At 58.6% G+C, this 16,500-nt stretch overlaps 1 protein-coding gene and 1 non-coding gene across 5 annotated transcripts in view; both read left to right on the top strand.

The window, feature by feature from the left end:
* The window catches only part of AP1G1 (adaptor related protein complex 1 subunit gamma 1), a 78,693-nt gene extending 63,487 nt beyond the window's left edge, over window positions 1-15,206 (top strand). For 2 of the 4 annotated variants that reach the window (XM_063141149.1, XM_063141148.1), the window contains exons 4-24: window positions 809-933; window positions 1,565-1,706; window positions 2,070-2,166; window positions 3,027-3,103; window positions 5,434-5,529; window positions 7,076-7,156; window positions 7,259-7,357; window positions 7,720-7,775; window positions 8,130-8,243; window positions 9,085-9,225; window positions 10,140-10,194; window positions 10,898-11,020; window positions 11,104-11,193; window positions 11,278-11,405; window positions 11,502-11,606; window positions 12,139-12,280; window positions 12,527-12,656; window positions 12,816-12,902; window positions 13,255-13,415; window positions 13,771-13,869; window positions 14,097-15,206. In XM_063141149.1, the coding sequence (XP_062997219.1) occupies window positions 809-933; window positions 1,565-1,706; window positions 2,070-2,166; window positions 3,027-3,103; window positions 5,434-5,529; window positions 7,076-7,156; window positions 7,259-7,357; window positions 7,720-7,775; window positions 8,130-8,243; window positions 9,085-9,225; window positions 10,140-10,194; window positions 10,898-11,020; window positions 11,104-11,193; window positions 11,278-11,405; window positions 11,502-11,606; window positions 12,139-12,280; window positions 12,527-12,656; window positions 12,816-12,902; window positions 13,255-13,415; window positions 13,771-13,869; window positions 14,097-14,198 (2,250 nt within the window). In that variant the 3' untranslated portion in view covers window positions 14,199-15,206. The remainder of the gene's footprint in view (window positions 1-808; window positions 934-1,564; window positions 1,707-2,069; window positions 2,167-3,026; window positions 3,104-5,433; window positions 5,530-7,075; window positions 7,157-7,258; window positions 7,358-7,719; window positions 7,776-8,129; window positions 8,244-9,084; window positions 9,226-10,139; window positions 10,195-10,897; window positions 11,021-11,103; window positions 11,194-11,277; window positions 11,406-11,501; window positions 11,607-12,138; window positions 12,281-12,526; window positions 12,657-12,815; window positions 12,903-13,254; window positions 13,416-13,770; window positions 13,870-14,096) is intronic. The other 2 variants (XM_063141150.1, XM_063141152.1) reach the window with 2 other exon arrangements.
* Window positions 8,827-8,913, top strand: LOC134409017 (small nucleolar RNA SNORD71). The gene has a single exon (XR_010026149.1). It is a non-coding gene; the product is annotated as a small nucleolar RNA SNORD71 (small nucleolar RNA).
* Window positions 15,207-16,500: the final 1,294 nt, after the last annotated feature.

Raw genomic sequence — 16,500 nt, 5'->3', positions numbered from 1 at the left:
TCTGGATTTTTTGGACCTCAACTCACATCATCCCCAGTTAGCATGGGCAAAGGTCATGCATGCTGGGAGCTGTTGTCAAGATGCTCTGGAGGGCACCAGGTTGGGGACTGCTGGCCTACAGGAAGACTCCTGGGAAATCAGAGGTCTTGGTCTCAGGGCACTTCCTTTTAGTTGCAGGAGCTGACCGGCCTGTTGCGTGTGGTGGGCCGAAGGAGCCTCGACAGAGACTTCCAGCCAGGCTGGGTGGCTCTGCCCTGCTCACACTACCATCCATTGTCCTGGGGTTGGGCCTTGTGACAGGTTCATATTGACCCGGCATCACTGGACCATTCGGTTCTTTGGGCTCCTGAAGCAAGGGAGAGGTGGGGTCTGGCAAAGGACCGATGGGCAGCTCTGCTTCGTAGGGAGGTGGGCCTGGCACTTTGGAACTGGAGTAACGCCGAGCCAGAGCCCCGGCAGCACTGAAGTCAGAAGGCCTGGAAAAGTGTGGTGACGGGCAGGCTTCTTTGGGGCCGTCTCTGCCCTGGCTTGTTCCTTTCCCTCCAGATGGAGTGGATATGCTAGTGTCATGGTGTCTCCTCCGCCTCTGAACTAGTCTGAGCGAGGGCTTCAGCCAGCTCAGGTTTTTGCACAGGGCACTGTGGGTAGGATGGCTGTGGAGGCAGTTCTTGCACAGGCTGGGAACAGGGAGAAGCCTCTCCTGTCCCCAGGGTTCCCGGGTGCGTGTGTGTAAATAAATATGGACAACTTGGGGGTGACATTCGCCGTGGCCTTCCAACCCCACCACCTTCTCTGTTCCCTCTTGCAGCTGGAGTGCCTCAAACTGATTGCCTCTCAGAAATTCACAGACAAGCGCATTGGGTACCTCGGAGCCATGCTGCTGTTAGATGAGAGGCAGGATGTCCACCTCCTCATGACCAACTGCATCAAGAAGTGAGCCAGGGCTGTTGCTGAGGGCGGGAACCGGGAGCTCTTCTGCGAAGGTGGGCCTCCTGCCGGAGCTGGTGGAGGGGAGAGGCTCAGCTTGTTCACGCTCCTCCTCTGAGGACGGTGCCCAGAAGGAGAAGCCTTCTGCTCCCAAATTGTCTGCAAGAGCACCAGGTAGCAAGGTGGCAGCTCTGGGCCAGGCTGATTTGGGACCGCCTTGGGCAGCTCCAGGGCACCACCTTGCTGCTTTGAGCTCCGATCCGTGTGGCTGTATGTCTGTAGGCCTCTTGAAGGCAGCCTTTGGGGTGGTTGTGATGGGGGCAGATGTGGGGGTGGTTTCTGGAATATGGATTGAAGACAATCCAAGCTCCCCCTGCCATCCCTGAATTTTCAGGGCACCCCACCGAGGGCAATCTGGGCTTCCTGCGGATGGGCGCAGGGTGGTGTTTACCGTTGGCATGGGTGGGCCGAGGGTGCTTTGAGTGGCTCTTGCACCTCGGAAGGCCGCCCAGCCGCCCACTCTGCCCAGGGACATCCGGTGTGCTTGCCGCTTGCCGGCCTTTCTGGCTCTGGGAGCGAGGCCTCATCCTGGGCCTTCCTTGCACTGCAGCTTTCTCTCCCTCTCTCTCTCTTCCAGTGACCTTAATCACAGCACGCAATACGTGCAGGGCCTGGCGCTCTGCACCCTAGGCTGCATGGGCTCCTCTGAAATGTGTCGTGATCTAGCTGGGGAGGTGGAGAAGCTCCTGAAAACCTCTAACTCCTACTTGAGGAAAAAGGTATCAGCCTGTCGGACAAAGATTGCAGGGGGCCTTTCATGGGCTGCAGCGACTCACCAAAGCCTCGGTGCCCTCTTGGGCTGGGGAGCCAGCCGTGGGCCCTTCCCTTCTCTTCCGGGCAGATCTTGACCAGCTGCCTCTGAAAGGAGGCTCTGGGCACAGGATCTTTGCAAGGGGCTCCTCACAGGTTCCCGGCACGGGGCTCTTCCTTCCTCTTCCCTCACGCTTTGGCCCTGAGGTCCTTCTTTAGACTTCCCGGGGCCAGAATAAAATGCAAATAAGGCTGCAAGTAAGCCCCTCTGAATGGGGTTGCCCCTCCCGACGTGGGTCGAAGATCCTGACTCTCTCCCCGCTCGTCTGCAGGCAGCGCTGTGTGCTGTTCATGTCATCAGGAAGGTGCCTGAGCTCATGGAGATGTTCCTGCCTGCCACAAAAAACCTGCTGAATGAGAAGAATCATGGTGAGGCTTGCAGTGCTCTGGGAGGGCTCCTGGCACTGGGTCTAGGAATGGTTCGGGAGCGGGACGGGGAGGGACGACTCCCAGTCTGCGGGCTGAGGAGCAGGCTGCGTGTCGTGAGGATGGGCTGAGCGGCGGTCCCGGCGTGACAGCAGGTCTGACTGGGGCTCGGTTTGCCCTTGAGCTTTGTTTTAGTTGAGCTGGGCCTGGCTCAGTGCATCGGAAGAGCCCTGAGGCTGGATCAGACCGAGGGTCCATCTAGTCCAGCACTGTGTTTGCACAGGGGCCAACCAGCCCTCTCCCAGGGACGCACAAGCAGGATGTGAATGCAATCGTGCCCCCCCCCCGTTCCCCAGCAACGGGTGTACCGAGGCCTACTGGAGGTAGCATATAGCCAGAAGGACTGGTAGCCGCTGGTAGCCTTCTCCTGCAGGAATTTGTCCAAACCCCTTTGAAAGCCATCCAAATGGGTGGCCGTCACTCCGCTCTGCGGTGGGCAATTCCATAGTGCTGGTGGGCGGTGGGTGCTGCTGCCTTTGGGGCCGACGGGGGTCCTTGGTTCTCATTGCACTGCTGTCTTTTCCTTTTAACAAGAGCCTGCGGTGGGAGAGTAAAAACGCCCAGCCACTGTGGCTTAGGCTTGAAGCCCCCTCTGGCTTTAATGAAAAAAGATTATCTTGAATGTGGGCTGGTGCATGACGGGTCCTGGCCAAGACATGCTGTTCCCAGAGGGCAGGGTGGAGACCCAAAGTTCCTGCAATGCTGCCATAAAGCGTTGTGATCCGTGAGCCTTGGTCCATCTACGGAGCTTTACTTTGGGGCAGCCGTGTAAAGAGGAGGCTTCCGTCTTCTTTCCCTGACAGGTGTTCTTCATACCTCTGTGGTCCTCCTCACGGAAATGTGTGAGAGAAGCCCAGACATGCTCGCTCACTTCAGAAAGGTAAAGCCCTCGGCCATCCGCCACCTCACCCGAATGTGTGCCCTTCTTTCTGGGCTTGGCTCCTGCCTTTGAGGGAGGGCCACGGCTGCCAGTGCCGGGCGCTGATGGCTTGGAATAGTAGCAGGAGAATGTGACCGTCAGGCCCCTGTCAGGGCTGGGAGCCGTGCAGCTGGGAAGTCCCTGCACGCGGCCAGGCCTGGCTTCCCTCGCCTCGCCCCCTTCTGTGCACACAGGCCAGACGGCTCTTCATGCGGCCTGTTAGGAGCTCTCGCAGAACATCTTGTGCTTCCTCTCTTTTATTCCTGACGCCTCAGCAATGATTGGAGGAGTTGGGGGTGGGGAGGAGGACACCCAGGAGATCTGGGCCAGAGCAGGAGGAGGAGGAGGAGCTGCTGCTGCGCTGCTGCTGCTGCTGCTGCTGCTGCTGCTGCTGCTGTGCCTTGGATGGCCTCCTCTGCGTGCCTCTCAGCACTGGGGATGCTGCTGAACCCAGAAGGAGCAAGGCCAGAGAGACCTTGCTGTAGCCCCTGGTGTCCTGCCTGGGAAGGTTTGGGGGTGATTGTGCCTCAGGTGTGGTCCTGGTTGCCCTTTCTGCCCCCGTGTCGTGCTGGTGACGGCGGTTGATGCCGTGAGACGTGGCTCCTCTCCCTAATGCCTGCTTCATCTCTTTTGTCCCCTGGGTCTGTTTGGAATCCTGCTGTGGTGGGTTAGAATGAAAAGGTAAGCAGCGCTCTCTCTCTCCCCCCTCCTTCCGGTGCATGCTTGCCTTGGGCCGGCGGAGTCCACTGCTTGCCATGCAGACCTAGCAGCTTGTCTAACATGCTTCTTGCTGCTGCTGCTGTTGTTGAATTCATTGATGTCAGGGGCGGCCTTGGATCTCAGTTGCAGCTGTATTCAGCTCGGGCACCTGCTTCAATATTCCCCCCCTCCCCTCCCCTCCCCTCCCCTCCCCTCCCCACTTCTTGTGTGGGTCTTTCGGGAGCTTTTTGCATCTGTGGGCGCATGGTTTCACGATGCCCTGAGTCCTCCATCAGGGGTGGGGAGAATAGTTAGCAGAGGGGGTGGAAGGAGGAAGGGGTTTGTGCAGCTGCCACGGGGGCTTCCTGCTCTGGACAGAGCTACACTAAGAGGCGGAACGGGGGCGGGGAGCCTTGATTCTCCTCCCTTCGTTTGTGCCAGCATCACTTGTGGCAACTTGGAACACGGCAAGAGGCGGGGGGGGGGGCGCTGCGGGGAGCCCAGGGACGCAACACTGGAGCAGTCTCCCAGGACTGCTTGGCAGCCTGCTTAGGTGTTGCATCGGGGGGTGGGGCAATGGGGAGCTCTCCAAAAGGCTGCCCCGGTTTTGCACATCTGCCCAGGAGGGAAATCTCCGCAGCATCTTTCGCTTTACAAAGAACATCTCTTGTATGTCCCCCGTCCGTCTCCCCGGACATTGGGGCACTTAGAAGATGGTCCTTTCAGCTGCTCTTCCAACTTTTATACCAGCTGATGGATCTGAGTGAAAATTGTCAACCAATTTAAAGATGTTTAGTTGCTTGCTACATTTTGGCATAAGGCATTCTTTCTCTCTTGGGTTGTTATTTGGCTGTTTAAAATAGTGCCAGATTCTTTACAGTTCTTCTCAAAGTCATCCTCAGAGCAGCAGATTGCATAGATCGAAGCCCCAAGTTCCTTGCTTGAGCCTCCTTGGCCTGGAGTTGATCAGAGATGTTGTGCCAGGCTTGGCTGCTCAGCACCAGAGGAGTGTCCCCCTCTGCTGGTCCACAGTGGTGGCCTACCCTGAGAGAGGTTCCTCTTGACATGGCCAAGGCTGTGCTCCAGGGCAGGCAAGCCCTTCAGCTGGCACCCATCCCACTTGACTCCAGCACCTGCAAAGATTGGCAGGGGGAGCGAGCAGGGGGTGGAGTTTGCAGGGTTCCGGAAGTCTCCCGGCTGAGTCCAGGTGGGCAGTGCCAGCGAATGGAAGCCAGGCCAAAGCCATTCCATCATCTGCTGGAGGTTTCCCTCGTCAGCCATCCACCAAACTGCCCTTCTGTGCCTTGCTATACAATGGGGTAGGGCCAGCCGGCCACTTTGGCACTGGGTTGTGGGACTGGCGGCTGGGCTGGGCTGGGCTGTGGGCAGCTGCTGCATGCTGTGACTGCTACTGCTACTGCCACCGCACTGGGGCAACCCCCAGCCCTCTTCCCTGGCTGGGCAAAGGCCTTTTCCTGAGAGAGAGAGAGTGAGAGAGAGATCGAGATCTTCTTGGATCCCTCCCTCAGTCAGTCACGTTGGACAGAGCCGTGCCGTAAATCTGACCCCTGACCGCTCTGTGTTCTCTGCAGCTCGTCCCCCAGCTAGTTCGGATCCTGAAGAACCTCATCATGTCTGGTTATTCTCCAGAGCACGACGTCTCTGGGATCAGTGACCCCTTTCTGCAGGTAAGGCCCTTGGGGGGCCGGGCATGCGCGCCACAGCCAGTTGCCCCGATGGGCATGGAGCAGAAGGCTTGCCAGGCTCCCTGCAGGAGAGACCCTGCAGCTGGCCTCCGTTCCTGTTTCACGTCACTTATTATTATTATTATTTATTTATTTATATAGCACCATCAATGTACATGGTGCTGTACAGATAACACAGTAAATAGCAAGACCCTGCCGCATAGGCTTACAATCTAATAAGTTGTAGTAAACAATAATGAGGGAAGGAGAATGCAAACAGGCACAGGGAAGTGTAAACAGGCACCGGGTAGGGTGAAGCTAACAGTATAGAGTCAGAACAAACTCAATATTTGAAGGCTATAGGGAAAAGAAAAGTTTTTAGCTGAGTTTTAAAAGCAGTGATTGAGTTTGTAGTTCTCAAGTGTTCTGGAAGAGCGTTCCAGGCGTAAGGGGCAGCAGAAGAAAAAGGACGAAGCCGAGTAAGGGAAGTGGAGGTCCTTGGGCAGGCGAGAAGCATGGCATCAGAGGAGCGGAGAGCACGAGCGGGGCGATAGTGTGAGATGAGAGAGGAGAGATAGGCAAGAGCTAGACCGTGAAGAGCTTTGAAGGTCAGCAGGAGAAGTTTATATTGGATTCTGGAGTGAATTGGAAGCCAATGAAGAGATTTCAGAAGTGGAGTGACATGGTCAGAGCGGCGGGCCAAGAAGATGATCTTAGCGGCAGACTGGTGGACAGAGACCAGCGGACTGATGTGAGACGAAGGAAGGCCAGAGAGAAGAAGGTTGCGGTAGTCCAACCGAGAGATAACCAGTGCGTGAACGAGAGTCTTGGCAGAAGAGACAGACAAAAATGGTCGAATCCTGGCAATATTATACAGGAAGAAACGACAGGATTTAGCTACTGCCTCGATGTGAGGAGTAAAGGAGAGCGAGGAGTCAAATATAAAGCCAAGACTACGAGCTTCCTTGACCGGAGTAAGCGTGACATCGTTGACAGTAAGAGAGAATGAGAGGTGAGGGGAAGGTTTAGGAGGAAAAACAAGCAGTTCAGTCTTTGCCATGTTACGTTTCAAACGACGATGAAGCAGCCAGGCTGAGATATCTGAAAGACATGCCGAGATACGATCGTGAACATCTGGAGAAAGTTCCGGAGATGAGAGATATAATTGTGTATCATCGGCATACAGGTGATATTGGAGGCCGTGAGATTGAATAAGCTTACCCAAGGGCAGCATGTATAGAGAGAACAACAACGGGCCAAGCACCGAGCCTTGCGGAACCCCAACTGAAAGGGGAAAAGAGGAGGACGAGTTGCCGTTAGCCGACACACTGAAAGAGCGACCCTCTAGATAGGAGGCGAACCAGTTATAGACAGAGCCACAGAGTCCAAGGTCATGGAGGGAATCTAAGAGAAGATCGTGATCAACCGTGTCAAAGGCTGCGGTTAGATCAAGGAGAATAAGAACGGAATAATGGCCTTTAGACTTGGCGGTAAGAAGATCATTGGTGATCTTGGTAAGGGCTTAGCAGGTGAACGTGGTTTTTTTCAGGTGCGAATCCTGCGGTTGCTAAGAATTCTGGGCCGGAATGACGACGACTCGAGCGAAGCAATGAATGACATCCTTGCCCAGGTGAGGGGGTTGCACAGTCTGCCCAGGCTGGCGTCAGGGGCTTGTGGGAGGGAGGAAGCAGCAAAGTGAGGCTGGCTTGCTCTCTCCCCCTCTCTGTTCCAGGTGGCCACAAATACCGAGACGAGTAAAAATGTGGGAAATGCCATCCTCTATGAAACTGTCTTAACGATCATGGACATCAAGTCTGAGAGCGGCCTGCGAGTACGTCAGCCCCCTTGGCTCTGTGGGATCCCGAGAGAGGGCCGGGTGCAGCCGAGCCCTGCCAGCCTTCTGCCCACTCGCCGTTCCTCCCGCAGGAACCCAGCGTGCCCTCGCAGGACTCTTCCTGGGCAGCAGGCAGAGGCAGCTGCCGAGCCCCAGCCTTTCGCCTGTGGCGGGGAGCAGGCGCTTGGCTCCTCCCCTTTCTCCCCTTCCTCCCCTTCCAGAGGGTCGCCGGCCGGTGCCTCAGCTCCTTGGGTTGCTCATTCCCCCGGGGAGTTTTTTGGCTAGATTTCATGGGAGGCAGCTTATAACATTCCACAGGCAGCTGTTGCTGGACCATGTCTGTGTGTCTCACTCTGCAGGTGTTGGCCATTAACATCCTAGGCCGGTTCTTGCTCAATAATGACAAAAATATCAGGTAAGTCAAAGACCACGTCCAGGGTGGAGATCCTTTTGTGATTTGAGCAGGCCGCGCACTCGCCAGGTTTTCCGGGGGAAGATTAGCCAGCAATATTGCTTTGCTGGTGCTGGAGCAGGCCCGTCGGTCAGTCCTCAGCCACTAGCTGCCATGGCTGAGTGGGCCAGGCGGGACCCTGGTTTCTATCCTGCGTCCCGGGAAGATGGTCCTGTCGTTCCCATGGGCTCTCTGGCCAGCCTCGCCTTGGCTGCCCCGGGAAGTGGTCCAGTCCGCTTCCTCAGTCTGCAAAGGCCTTCCGGTGTGCCGTGATGCCAAGCCGCTGCCCGAGGCCAACGCGTGGTTTCCTTTCCTCAGGTATGTAGCCTTGACGTCCTTGTTGAAAACTGTGCAGACAGACCACAACGCCGTGCAGCGGCACAGGAGCACCATCGTCGACTGCCTGAAAGACCTGGACGTCTCCATCAAGCGGTGAGGGAGGTGGGCTGGAACAGGAGGGGAGGCGGCCGTGGCTCCCCAAGGCTGGACAGCTAGGGGGCTGCGCGCCGCTCCAGGATCATTAACCCTCCTCCTCTCTCTCCTGATTTCCTGATTGCGCAAATGTTTCCATTGGATGGATTTTTAAAAAAATCTCAACTCGGCAGTCATTGTACAGTTTAAAATGGAACTTGCTGTAGATGTTGTAAGGCGGAGGAGTTGCAGCACAACAAGTCGGTAGGGGAGAAGCGATTTGACACCGGCCAGGAGGGAGCTGCCAAGGCCCCCCTTCGAAGCCTGCAGTGCTTTGAAGGTGCTGCCCACGGTTTTTAAGCCACCAGGAGAGGCGCGGGGGGGCGGACTCCCCAGGTTCACCTGGAGCCTTGGGCTCCTCTTCCTCGTGCTTCCTAGCGTTGGCGCTAGAGGCCTCCTGCGGCAGCTTCCTTTTCCTCCTTCCGCACTTTTGCTCCGTGCCTGTCTTTGCCCTTGGCTGCCGCCCTCTAGGCCGCTCGTCGGGACTCTCGAGTGCGAACAGATGCTGGGGGGTGGGGAGCAGACTGGGGCCGCCGTCTCGGCCAGTGCTGTTGTATGATGAGGCCTGAGAGTGATCCATCGACAGAGCGCCTGGTGCAGTGGTGACACTCAAGCAGCTGACAAAAGCACAGCCGTGGCCCCCGCCCCCTGCTCTGGGCTTCCACTCCCCCTCGGGGAGCTCTGGCTCCCTTCCTTCCGTGCCGGGGCGGCGGCGGTGGTGGTAACGTGTGCGCGCTCGGTGCGGAGGCCCGGGTCAACAGGTTGCCACAGCTTGCGAGCCCCTCCTTCTCCCCTCCCCCAGGCGGGCCATGGAGCTCAGCTTTGCTCTCGTGAATGGAAACAACATCCGGGGAATGATGAAGGAGCTGCTGTATTTCCTGGACTCCTGTGAACCTGAGTTCAAGGCGGATTGTGCATCGGGGATATTTCTTGCAGCAGAGAAGTAAGATACCCAAAGAATTTGTATTGGTTTCGTCCTTTGCAAGTATCGCAACCCCCACCCACTATAGCTCCACCCCCATCACAACACTTGGAGGCTGCAGCTCCCCCCCGCCCCCCGCCGACACGCACCGCTCAGCAGCGACGGGTGGAGAGGGCCTGCTCGCAGATGGCCTCCCTCTGAGCATCCAGCACGGCCACTTTGGGCCTTACCCACAGCTGCATTTGCACTAGCAGCTGCTGCGTGAGGCGCCTCTCCTGCAGGGGCACATAGGTTTCCTGGAGCAGTTGGAGTTTCTGTCATGGTTGCGAAATCCCGAAGGAGCCCTTTGGGAAACAAGAAGTGAGACGCCCCTTCTGCAAGGACAGCAATGGCTTTCTCGCTGCAGACCTCTTTGCACTGTGCAAAAAGCAGCCGCCGGCAGGGGTGATGTCTCCTGGGTCTGTCTGCGCTTGGCTGTGAGAGGGGGCAGTCCGTAGCCGTACCAGGGCCCTCGTCATGCTGCTGCCTGCCCCCGCCCCTTCCTAGCTGCCCTGTTGTCTGTAGCAGTCAGGACGAGCAGCCATGGCAGCTTGACTCGCTGGCCAGCGCTTTCTTGCCCAGAGTGCGGGCAAGTGGATCCCTCGCTGCAGCAGGGCTGCCCGGATGCCATCATGCTGCAAGCCAAGCAGGAGTGGCGGCCAGAGATTCCGCCACCGCCGCCGCCTTCCTCTCATTCAGTCACGCCGTAGCAGGCTTTGCACCTTGGGGGTCCATTTCTGCCATGCAGATGCAGCCGGAGCATGTCTGGCTGAGCACTGGACTAATTCCAGGCATGTTGGGGAAAGAGCTGGGGGCTGCTGGGGACTGCCTGGCATCTGTCTGTCCTACTTGCCCCGCTGGGCATCCTCACAGGCCTGCACCTGTTGCTTTTCCAGATACGCTCCTTCTAAGCGCTGGCACATAGACACCATCATGCGCGTCCTGACCACGGTAAGCGCTGCCTCCGGGAGAGGCTCCTGCCCCGCCACAGAGGGAGGCCCGCGGAGCCCAGGGGCCTGTCCGCACTCTGTCTCCCAGGGCTCCACTGTGGGGTCTTGCCCTCTTGCTTACCTGGGGGGGGGGGGGCGAGGGGGGGCCTGCCACCCTCGAAAGTGACTTGGAAGCCATCGCTGCTCTTTTTCAGCCATGTTTGTGGCCATTGCAGTGGGCCCAATTTAAGGTGCGTAAGGTTCAGGTGGCCCTTTTAAAAGCCCTTTGAAGCCAGGCTCTCCTGCCATGACTCCCCCCTCCCCCCCACCCACCCCCTCCAGTATGCCAGTGAGGATCTTCCGATCAGCCCTGACTCTGACTCCCCTAGTGATGTGGAGTAAAATCCTCGGTCTTTACTGCAGTTTCCCTGGGCCTCTGGAAGGACTCTTATGGAGGTCAGGACTAACTCCTCCCAAAGGGTGGCAAGACGCACACCGTTTCATGTGGCTTTTGGAGCCCGGCCGGCACTGCTGGATTCTGGCTGCCAAAGCTGTGGTGGTGGAGTAGTTGCGTCAACCATCTTGACCTTCAGAAAGGCAGTACCTAAAAGCGGCCTCATTGGCGAGAGCCGCACGTGTTGCTTCCTTCCCCGCTCGGCCTCTGGCCCTGAGTGGCCTTCCCTGGCTTTCTCGGATGACTGCGAGGCCTCCTTTTCTTCCTCCAGGCAGGGGGTTATGTTCGTGATGACGCTGTGCCCAACCTCATCCAGCTCATCACCAACAGTGTGGAGATGCATGCCTACACTGTGCAGAAGCTCTACAAGGCCATCCTGGGCGATTACTCCCAAGTGAGTGCGGCGGGGGGCGGGGCGGGACGGCCGGCCTCGTGTGAACGGTGGGGCTGAGATGCTTTCTCCTCTTCCTCTGCTAGCAGCCCCTAGTACAGGTGGCATCCTGGTGCATAGGAGAGTACGGAGACCTCCTGGTGTCTGGTCAGTGCGAGGAGGAGGAGCCCATCCAGGTACGGCTGCTGGAGGAGGGGGCTGGGGGAAGGCTCTCCCTGGGCCCAGCCCCCTCTCACCCTTCTGCCCCTCGGCTTGCTCAGGTCACGGAGGATGAAGTCCTTGACGTTTTGGAAAGCGTCCTGGTCTCCAACATGTCGGTGTCGGTCACCCGAGGCTACGCCCTCACGGCCATCATGAAGCTGTCCACGCGGTTCACCTGCACCGTCAAGTGAGTCCCTTCCGGGGGAGGCGCACTGGGGGCCGCTGGGCCGGCTTGGCGCTGCCTGTTGAGCGACTGGTCACGGCCCCTTCTCCCTGTCTCCAGCCGCATTAAGAAGGTGGTCTCCATCTACGGCAGCAGCATTGACGTGGAGCTCCAGCAGAGGGCAGTGGAGTACAATGCCTTGTTCAAGAAGTACGACCACATGAGGTGAGCGTGGGTGCCCGAGGCTGGCCAGTGGACGGCCGTTCCCCGGTCCGTGGCACTTCAGCTGGTGGGGTGAGCAGGCCTGAGCAGGGTGGCCGTAGCGACGCTGCCGCCGGTCAGCCTGCGGCTCCTCCAGTACACGTCAGCGGTGAGGCAGATGCCTGTGACTCCTCCTGCTGGCTTGACATCTCTGCTCCCAAGGCTCTAGGGTTTCTCCCCTCCAGTGCCGGGATCCAGCTCTTGGCATATGCTGCTGCTGTGTAGGCTTGCGCCCAAATGCTCCTGGAATATGCCAGCAGCCTGTTGGGGCAGCCTCTCTGTAAAGGGCAGCGGTGGCGGCATCTCCTGCTGGCAATGGCCTTCCATGACCCCTGGACCTGGCGTAACTTCACCATGCCGCAGGATGCCACATGTGCAAAGCAAAGGAGCAGGACTGGATGTGGTGTGGCCAGGGGCGTGCCGGCCTGCCTCCCTCCGCCCGCCTGCAAGAGCCGGCTTCGTCCAGCCAGGGAGGTCATGCCTTGTCCTCTTGCAGGTCAGCCTTACTTGAGAGGATGCCGGTGATGGAGAAGCTGACCACCAACGGCCCCACAGATGTTACCCAGCCCAATGGGGAGGCCGAGCCAGCAGCCCTAGAGAGCAAGCCTCCCCCATCTGGCTTGCAGCCCACCAGCCAGGTACAGGGAGCTGCCCCGGGGGGCAGCCGACCCTCCCTTCCCTCCTGCAGGTTGAGAGAGAGAGACATGGGGAGGCTTCCTCGGCCACCCTCGCAGGCCCTTCTGGACTTGGGGCTCTGCGGCCCACAGCTGGCCTCGGGAGCAAGCGGCTGCCCCTGCTGGTCCTCTCCCGAGCGCTGCCGAGGCTGTTTCTCCAGACCGTGTAGGTCAGGCGTGTCACTCGGCTGCCTCCATGTGTCTCACCAGGCAAACGACCTGCTGGACCTGCTGGGCAGCAATGACATCACGCCCATCATTTCGACGGCCCCTCCGAGCAAGCCGGCCTCTGCAGGGGGGGAGCTGCTGGACCTCCTGGGGGATCTCAACCCAACCACAGGTGAGGGGCTGGCCTGTTCCCGTGTTCCAAGGCGTGTGGCGGTGGGGGGGGGCAGGAGGAGCCCCTGTGCTCGCTGGAGGCCGGCGTGAGCCTGGCCCGGCCGTCGGGAGGCGCTCCTGGCCTCACCCTGCCCTTGCCGCCCCGTGTTGTTCCTTCCAGTAGGTCCTCCCGCGCCGCCTGCCTCGCAGCCCCCGTTTCTCCTGGATGGACTTTCTTCACAGCCCATCTTCAACGACGTCGCTGCTGGTAGGAATGTGGAGCGGCCTCTGCGTGAGGGGAGGGGCAGTGGGTGGAGGGGAGCAGAGAAACGGCTCCAGTGACCTATTTCCCCGACAGTCCACTGAGAATAGCACTCAAAGTGGCTGGCCATAAGAAAAAGAGATAAAAACTGAACAGAAAACCTGCTTCAGCACGCTCAGCCAAAGCTTGTCGGAATAACGGGCCTCTTTGCCTGCTGGTGAAACGCCAACAAAGGGGAGTCCCAGAACCCGGGAGCAGCCACCAAGTAGGCCCTTCCTTGTGGACCGTGATCTACCACGAGGGGCGGCAGGTTGGCGACGGCTCCAAGGCTCTGAGTGCTGCTGCTGCTCCTCCACAGGTATCCCTCCCATCACAGCCTACAACAAGAATGGGCTCAAGATCGACTTTGCCTTTGAGCGCTCCAACACCAATCCCAGCGTCACCGTGATCACAATACAGGCCTCCAACAGCTCCGAGCTGGACATGACAGACTTTGTGTTCCAGGCTGCGGTACCAAAGGTGGGTCTGGTCTTTGAAGAAGGGCGGCTTCTTATGACCCTTTGAAGTTCCGGCCAATCAAGGCTGCTTGGGGTGGGGTGGGGTGCAGCCTGGTTTCCAGCTGGCTTGCCTCTCAGAAAGCCTCGTAGCCAGCAGGCTACCCGCCGTTGGGCCCAGCCCTCGTCCTCTACGGCTGTTCCCTGGTTTCCAGCTGTGTGGAGAAGGGGGGCTGCTCTGAGGGGAGGCTGTGTCCTGCCTGCCTGCCTGCCTCTCACCACGCTTGGAGTGAAGCGTGAGCCTTGCCCTCCCGGAGTGGGAGCAGAAGGGCCAGGTGGGAGTGTGGCTTTGCCTCTCTTTGTGCTTTGCTTCCCTGCAGACATTCCAGCTGCAGCTCCTCTCCCCCAGCAGCAGCGTCATCCCAGCGTTTAACACAGGGACCATCACACAAGTCATCAAAGTCCTGAATCCCCAGAAGGTGAGTGGCCGGCCGGCCGGCCGTGCTGTGCTGTGCCGTGCTGTGCTGGCTGCAGGAGTGGCAGCGCTGGGCCAGAACTCCCCCTGTGGCCTGCCCAGGGTTGGAAGGGCTGGCGCAGGGGCCGTGGCTCCGCTTGGCCGCCCTCTCGGCTGAAGGGGCGGGGCTCCTGGCCTGGCTCCCTGGGGGTGCCCCGGTTTTCACTTCTCCGTGTTTTGCTCCCTCGGTAGCAACAGCTCCGCATGCGGATCAAGCTGACCTATAATCACAAGGGCTCGGCGATGCAGGACCTGGCAGAGGTCAACTCCTTCCCGCCTCAGTCCTGGCAGTGAGCTCTGGCCCCAGCCGCCTCACCCCACCTGGTTGGCCGAAGGGGCTCCGGGCAGAGCACGGCGACTCCAGACACCCACCCCCCTAGACTGCGCCGTGGCCGGAGGAGCTGGCGGGAGCTGCTGCTGCTGCTGCAGAGCGGGGGAACTGGCCTTGCTCACCTCGACGCATCTCTCTTGAGACACTTGCTCTCTCTGCTCTCCTCTCCTGGCTGCGGGGGGCACCAGAGCCAGGGCCCTCCTTGTTTGGAAAGGGGAGGAGAGGAGGTGCACGGTGGCCAAGGCTCCCCTCCCCTCCCCTCCCGGGCAACCAGGGACAGAGCCGTGGTTTCTTCCTCTTTGCTGTCTTCTCTCTGGTGAGCGAGGTGGGTTTTGGTTCAGTTCCCCTCTTCAGGCACTTTCATCCTGAGTTCATGTTGGAAACTTATTCCACGGATGCTGGTGACCCTTCCTTTCTCCTTGGGGTTCCCTGATGTTGGGGGCCTTTTCTACGCTTGACTGCATGCCCCAAGGGGGGGGGGGGCTTAAGTCAGAGAAGAAGGGGACGGGCACCTGTGGAACTGCTCTTCTGGACCGAAGCGCCACTCGGAGGATTTGGGCAGCAAAGCCACGCCCGCCCCTTCCCCTCGGCCGCTGCCTCCTCTCTACGAAAGCATCATGATGGACGAGACAGACTGCCCCCGCGAGCCGCCCTTCAGCAGCGTGCCCCCCCCCCCGCCGGGGCACTCCTTGCTCCTGCTCCTAGGCTGTCAGCTGTGGGGGGGGGGTAGAAAGGCCGTGTGTGTTGCTAGGCGAGACACTTAGAGATGGAGGGGGGGCACCCTTTGCCTGCAGGACGACTCATCTCAAGGCTCCACGTGCTGCAAAGCTGCTTCCCCGCCCCCCACAGCCCTCTTCATTTACTGAGTCTGTCAGAGTCCTGGATTCCATTTGAATTCGTTCTTCTCCAGGGACGTTTGTGTTGTATCTGTAATATTGGCACTGAAATAAAGACCATGCGGTTTAAAGAGACTTTTTCTGCTTTTAGTAGCTGCTTTTGCAACTCTGTTTATAAACTGAGGGGAGCACAGTTCTGTTTTGGGAGGCCAGGATCCAAACATCTGCCCACTTCCTGAGAGAGAAGAGACCCAAAGGGGAGGCACCCTGTGGTGTCCTCCCCCGAGACCAAATGTCCCTTGGAGAAGGCCATCGCTGTATCGGAGGCAGTATGTCTGTACGCCAGTTACAGGGGAGCATGGGCGGAAGGGTACTCTGGCACTTGTGTTCTGCTGGTCGGAGAACAGAATGCTGGACTAGATGGGCCCTGGTCTGATCCAGCCTCAGGGCTCGTCTGATGTTCTTAGGTAGACCCGAGTGGCTCTTGGGAGCAGGAGAGGTGGAAGCCTTTTGGTTGGCTGGGCAGATGTGCGTTATGCAAAGGCAGCCAGGCCCAAGCACCTGGAGGGCCTTAGCCGTGCCACCTTGGGCCTCTGGAGCATGGCAGGAGTTGCCATCAGCTACCCCCTCCCCCAACCCCCGTCTCTCTCTGCTGTGACTGTTTGCTGTACCTGGACAAGGTGCAACCAAAAGGACTGGAGCAACTGCACTGTGAGAGATTACGAAGTTTGGGACTTTCATAGAATCGCAGAGTTGGAAGGGGCCTACAAGGCCATTGAGTCCAACCCCCTGCTCAGTGCAGGAATCCACCCTAAAGCATCCCTGACAGATGGTTGTCCAGCTGCCTCTTGAATGCCTCTAGGGTGGGAGAGCCCACAACCTCCCTAGGTAACTGGTTCCATTGTCGTACTGCTCTAACAGGAAGTTTTTCCTGATGTCCAGCTGGAATCTGGCTTCCTGTAACTTGAGCCCGTTATTCCGTGTCCTGCACTCTGGGAGGATCTAGACGAGATCCTGGCCCTCGTCTTTGTGACAACCTTTTAAGTATTTGAAGAGTGCTATCATGTCTCCCCTCAGTCTTCTCTTCTCCAGGCTAAATATGCCCAGTTCTTTCAGTCTCTCTTCATAGGGCTTTGTTTCCAGACCCCTGATCATCCTGGTTGCCCTCCTCTGAACACGCTCCAGCTTGTCTGCGTCCTTGAATTTAGCTGGAGGAGGGACATGCAAAGGATCATATCAAATGGTGCCTGGTGTAGAGAAAGTGGGCAGGGAGACTTCTAGCATGGCTAGAACCAACTCTGTTGCTGCCGGAAAAGAAATGATCCCCAGACTGGTGAGGGGCGGGGGTGCTGTTCTGAATCTTCAGGCACCCTTTCTTCTGCAAGTCCCTCAAGGGGCGAGAGGCTGAGCGTGTGCAGTCCAGAGAAGT

The sequence above is a fragment of the Elgaria multicarinata genome, chromosome 14, assembly GCF_023053635.1.
Source record: "Elgaria multicarinata webbii isolate HBS135686 ecotype San Diego chromosome 14, rElgMul1.1.pri, whole genome shotgun sequence".
Lineage (NCBI taxonomy): Eukaryota > Metazoa > Chordata > Lepidosauria > Squamata > Anguidae > Elgaria > Elgaria multicarinata.
This window is presented reverse-complemented; position numbering and strand designations above follow the sequence as displayed.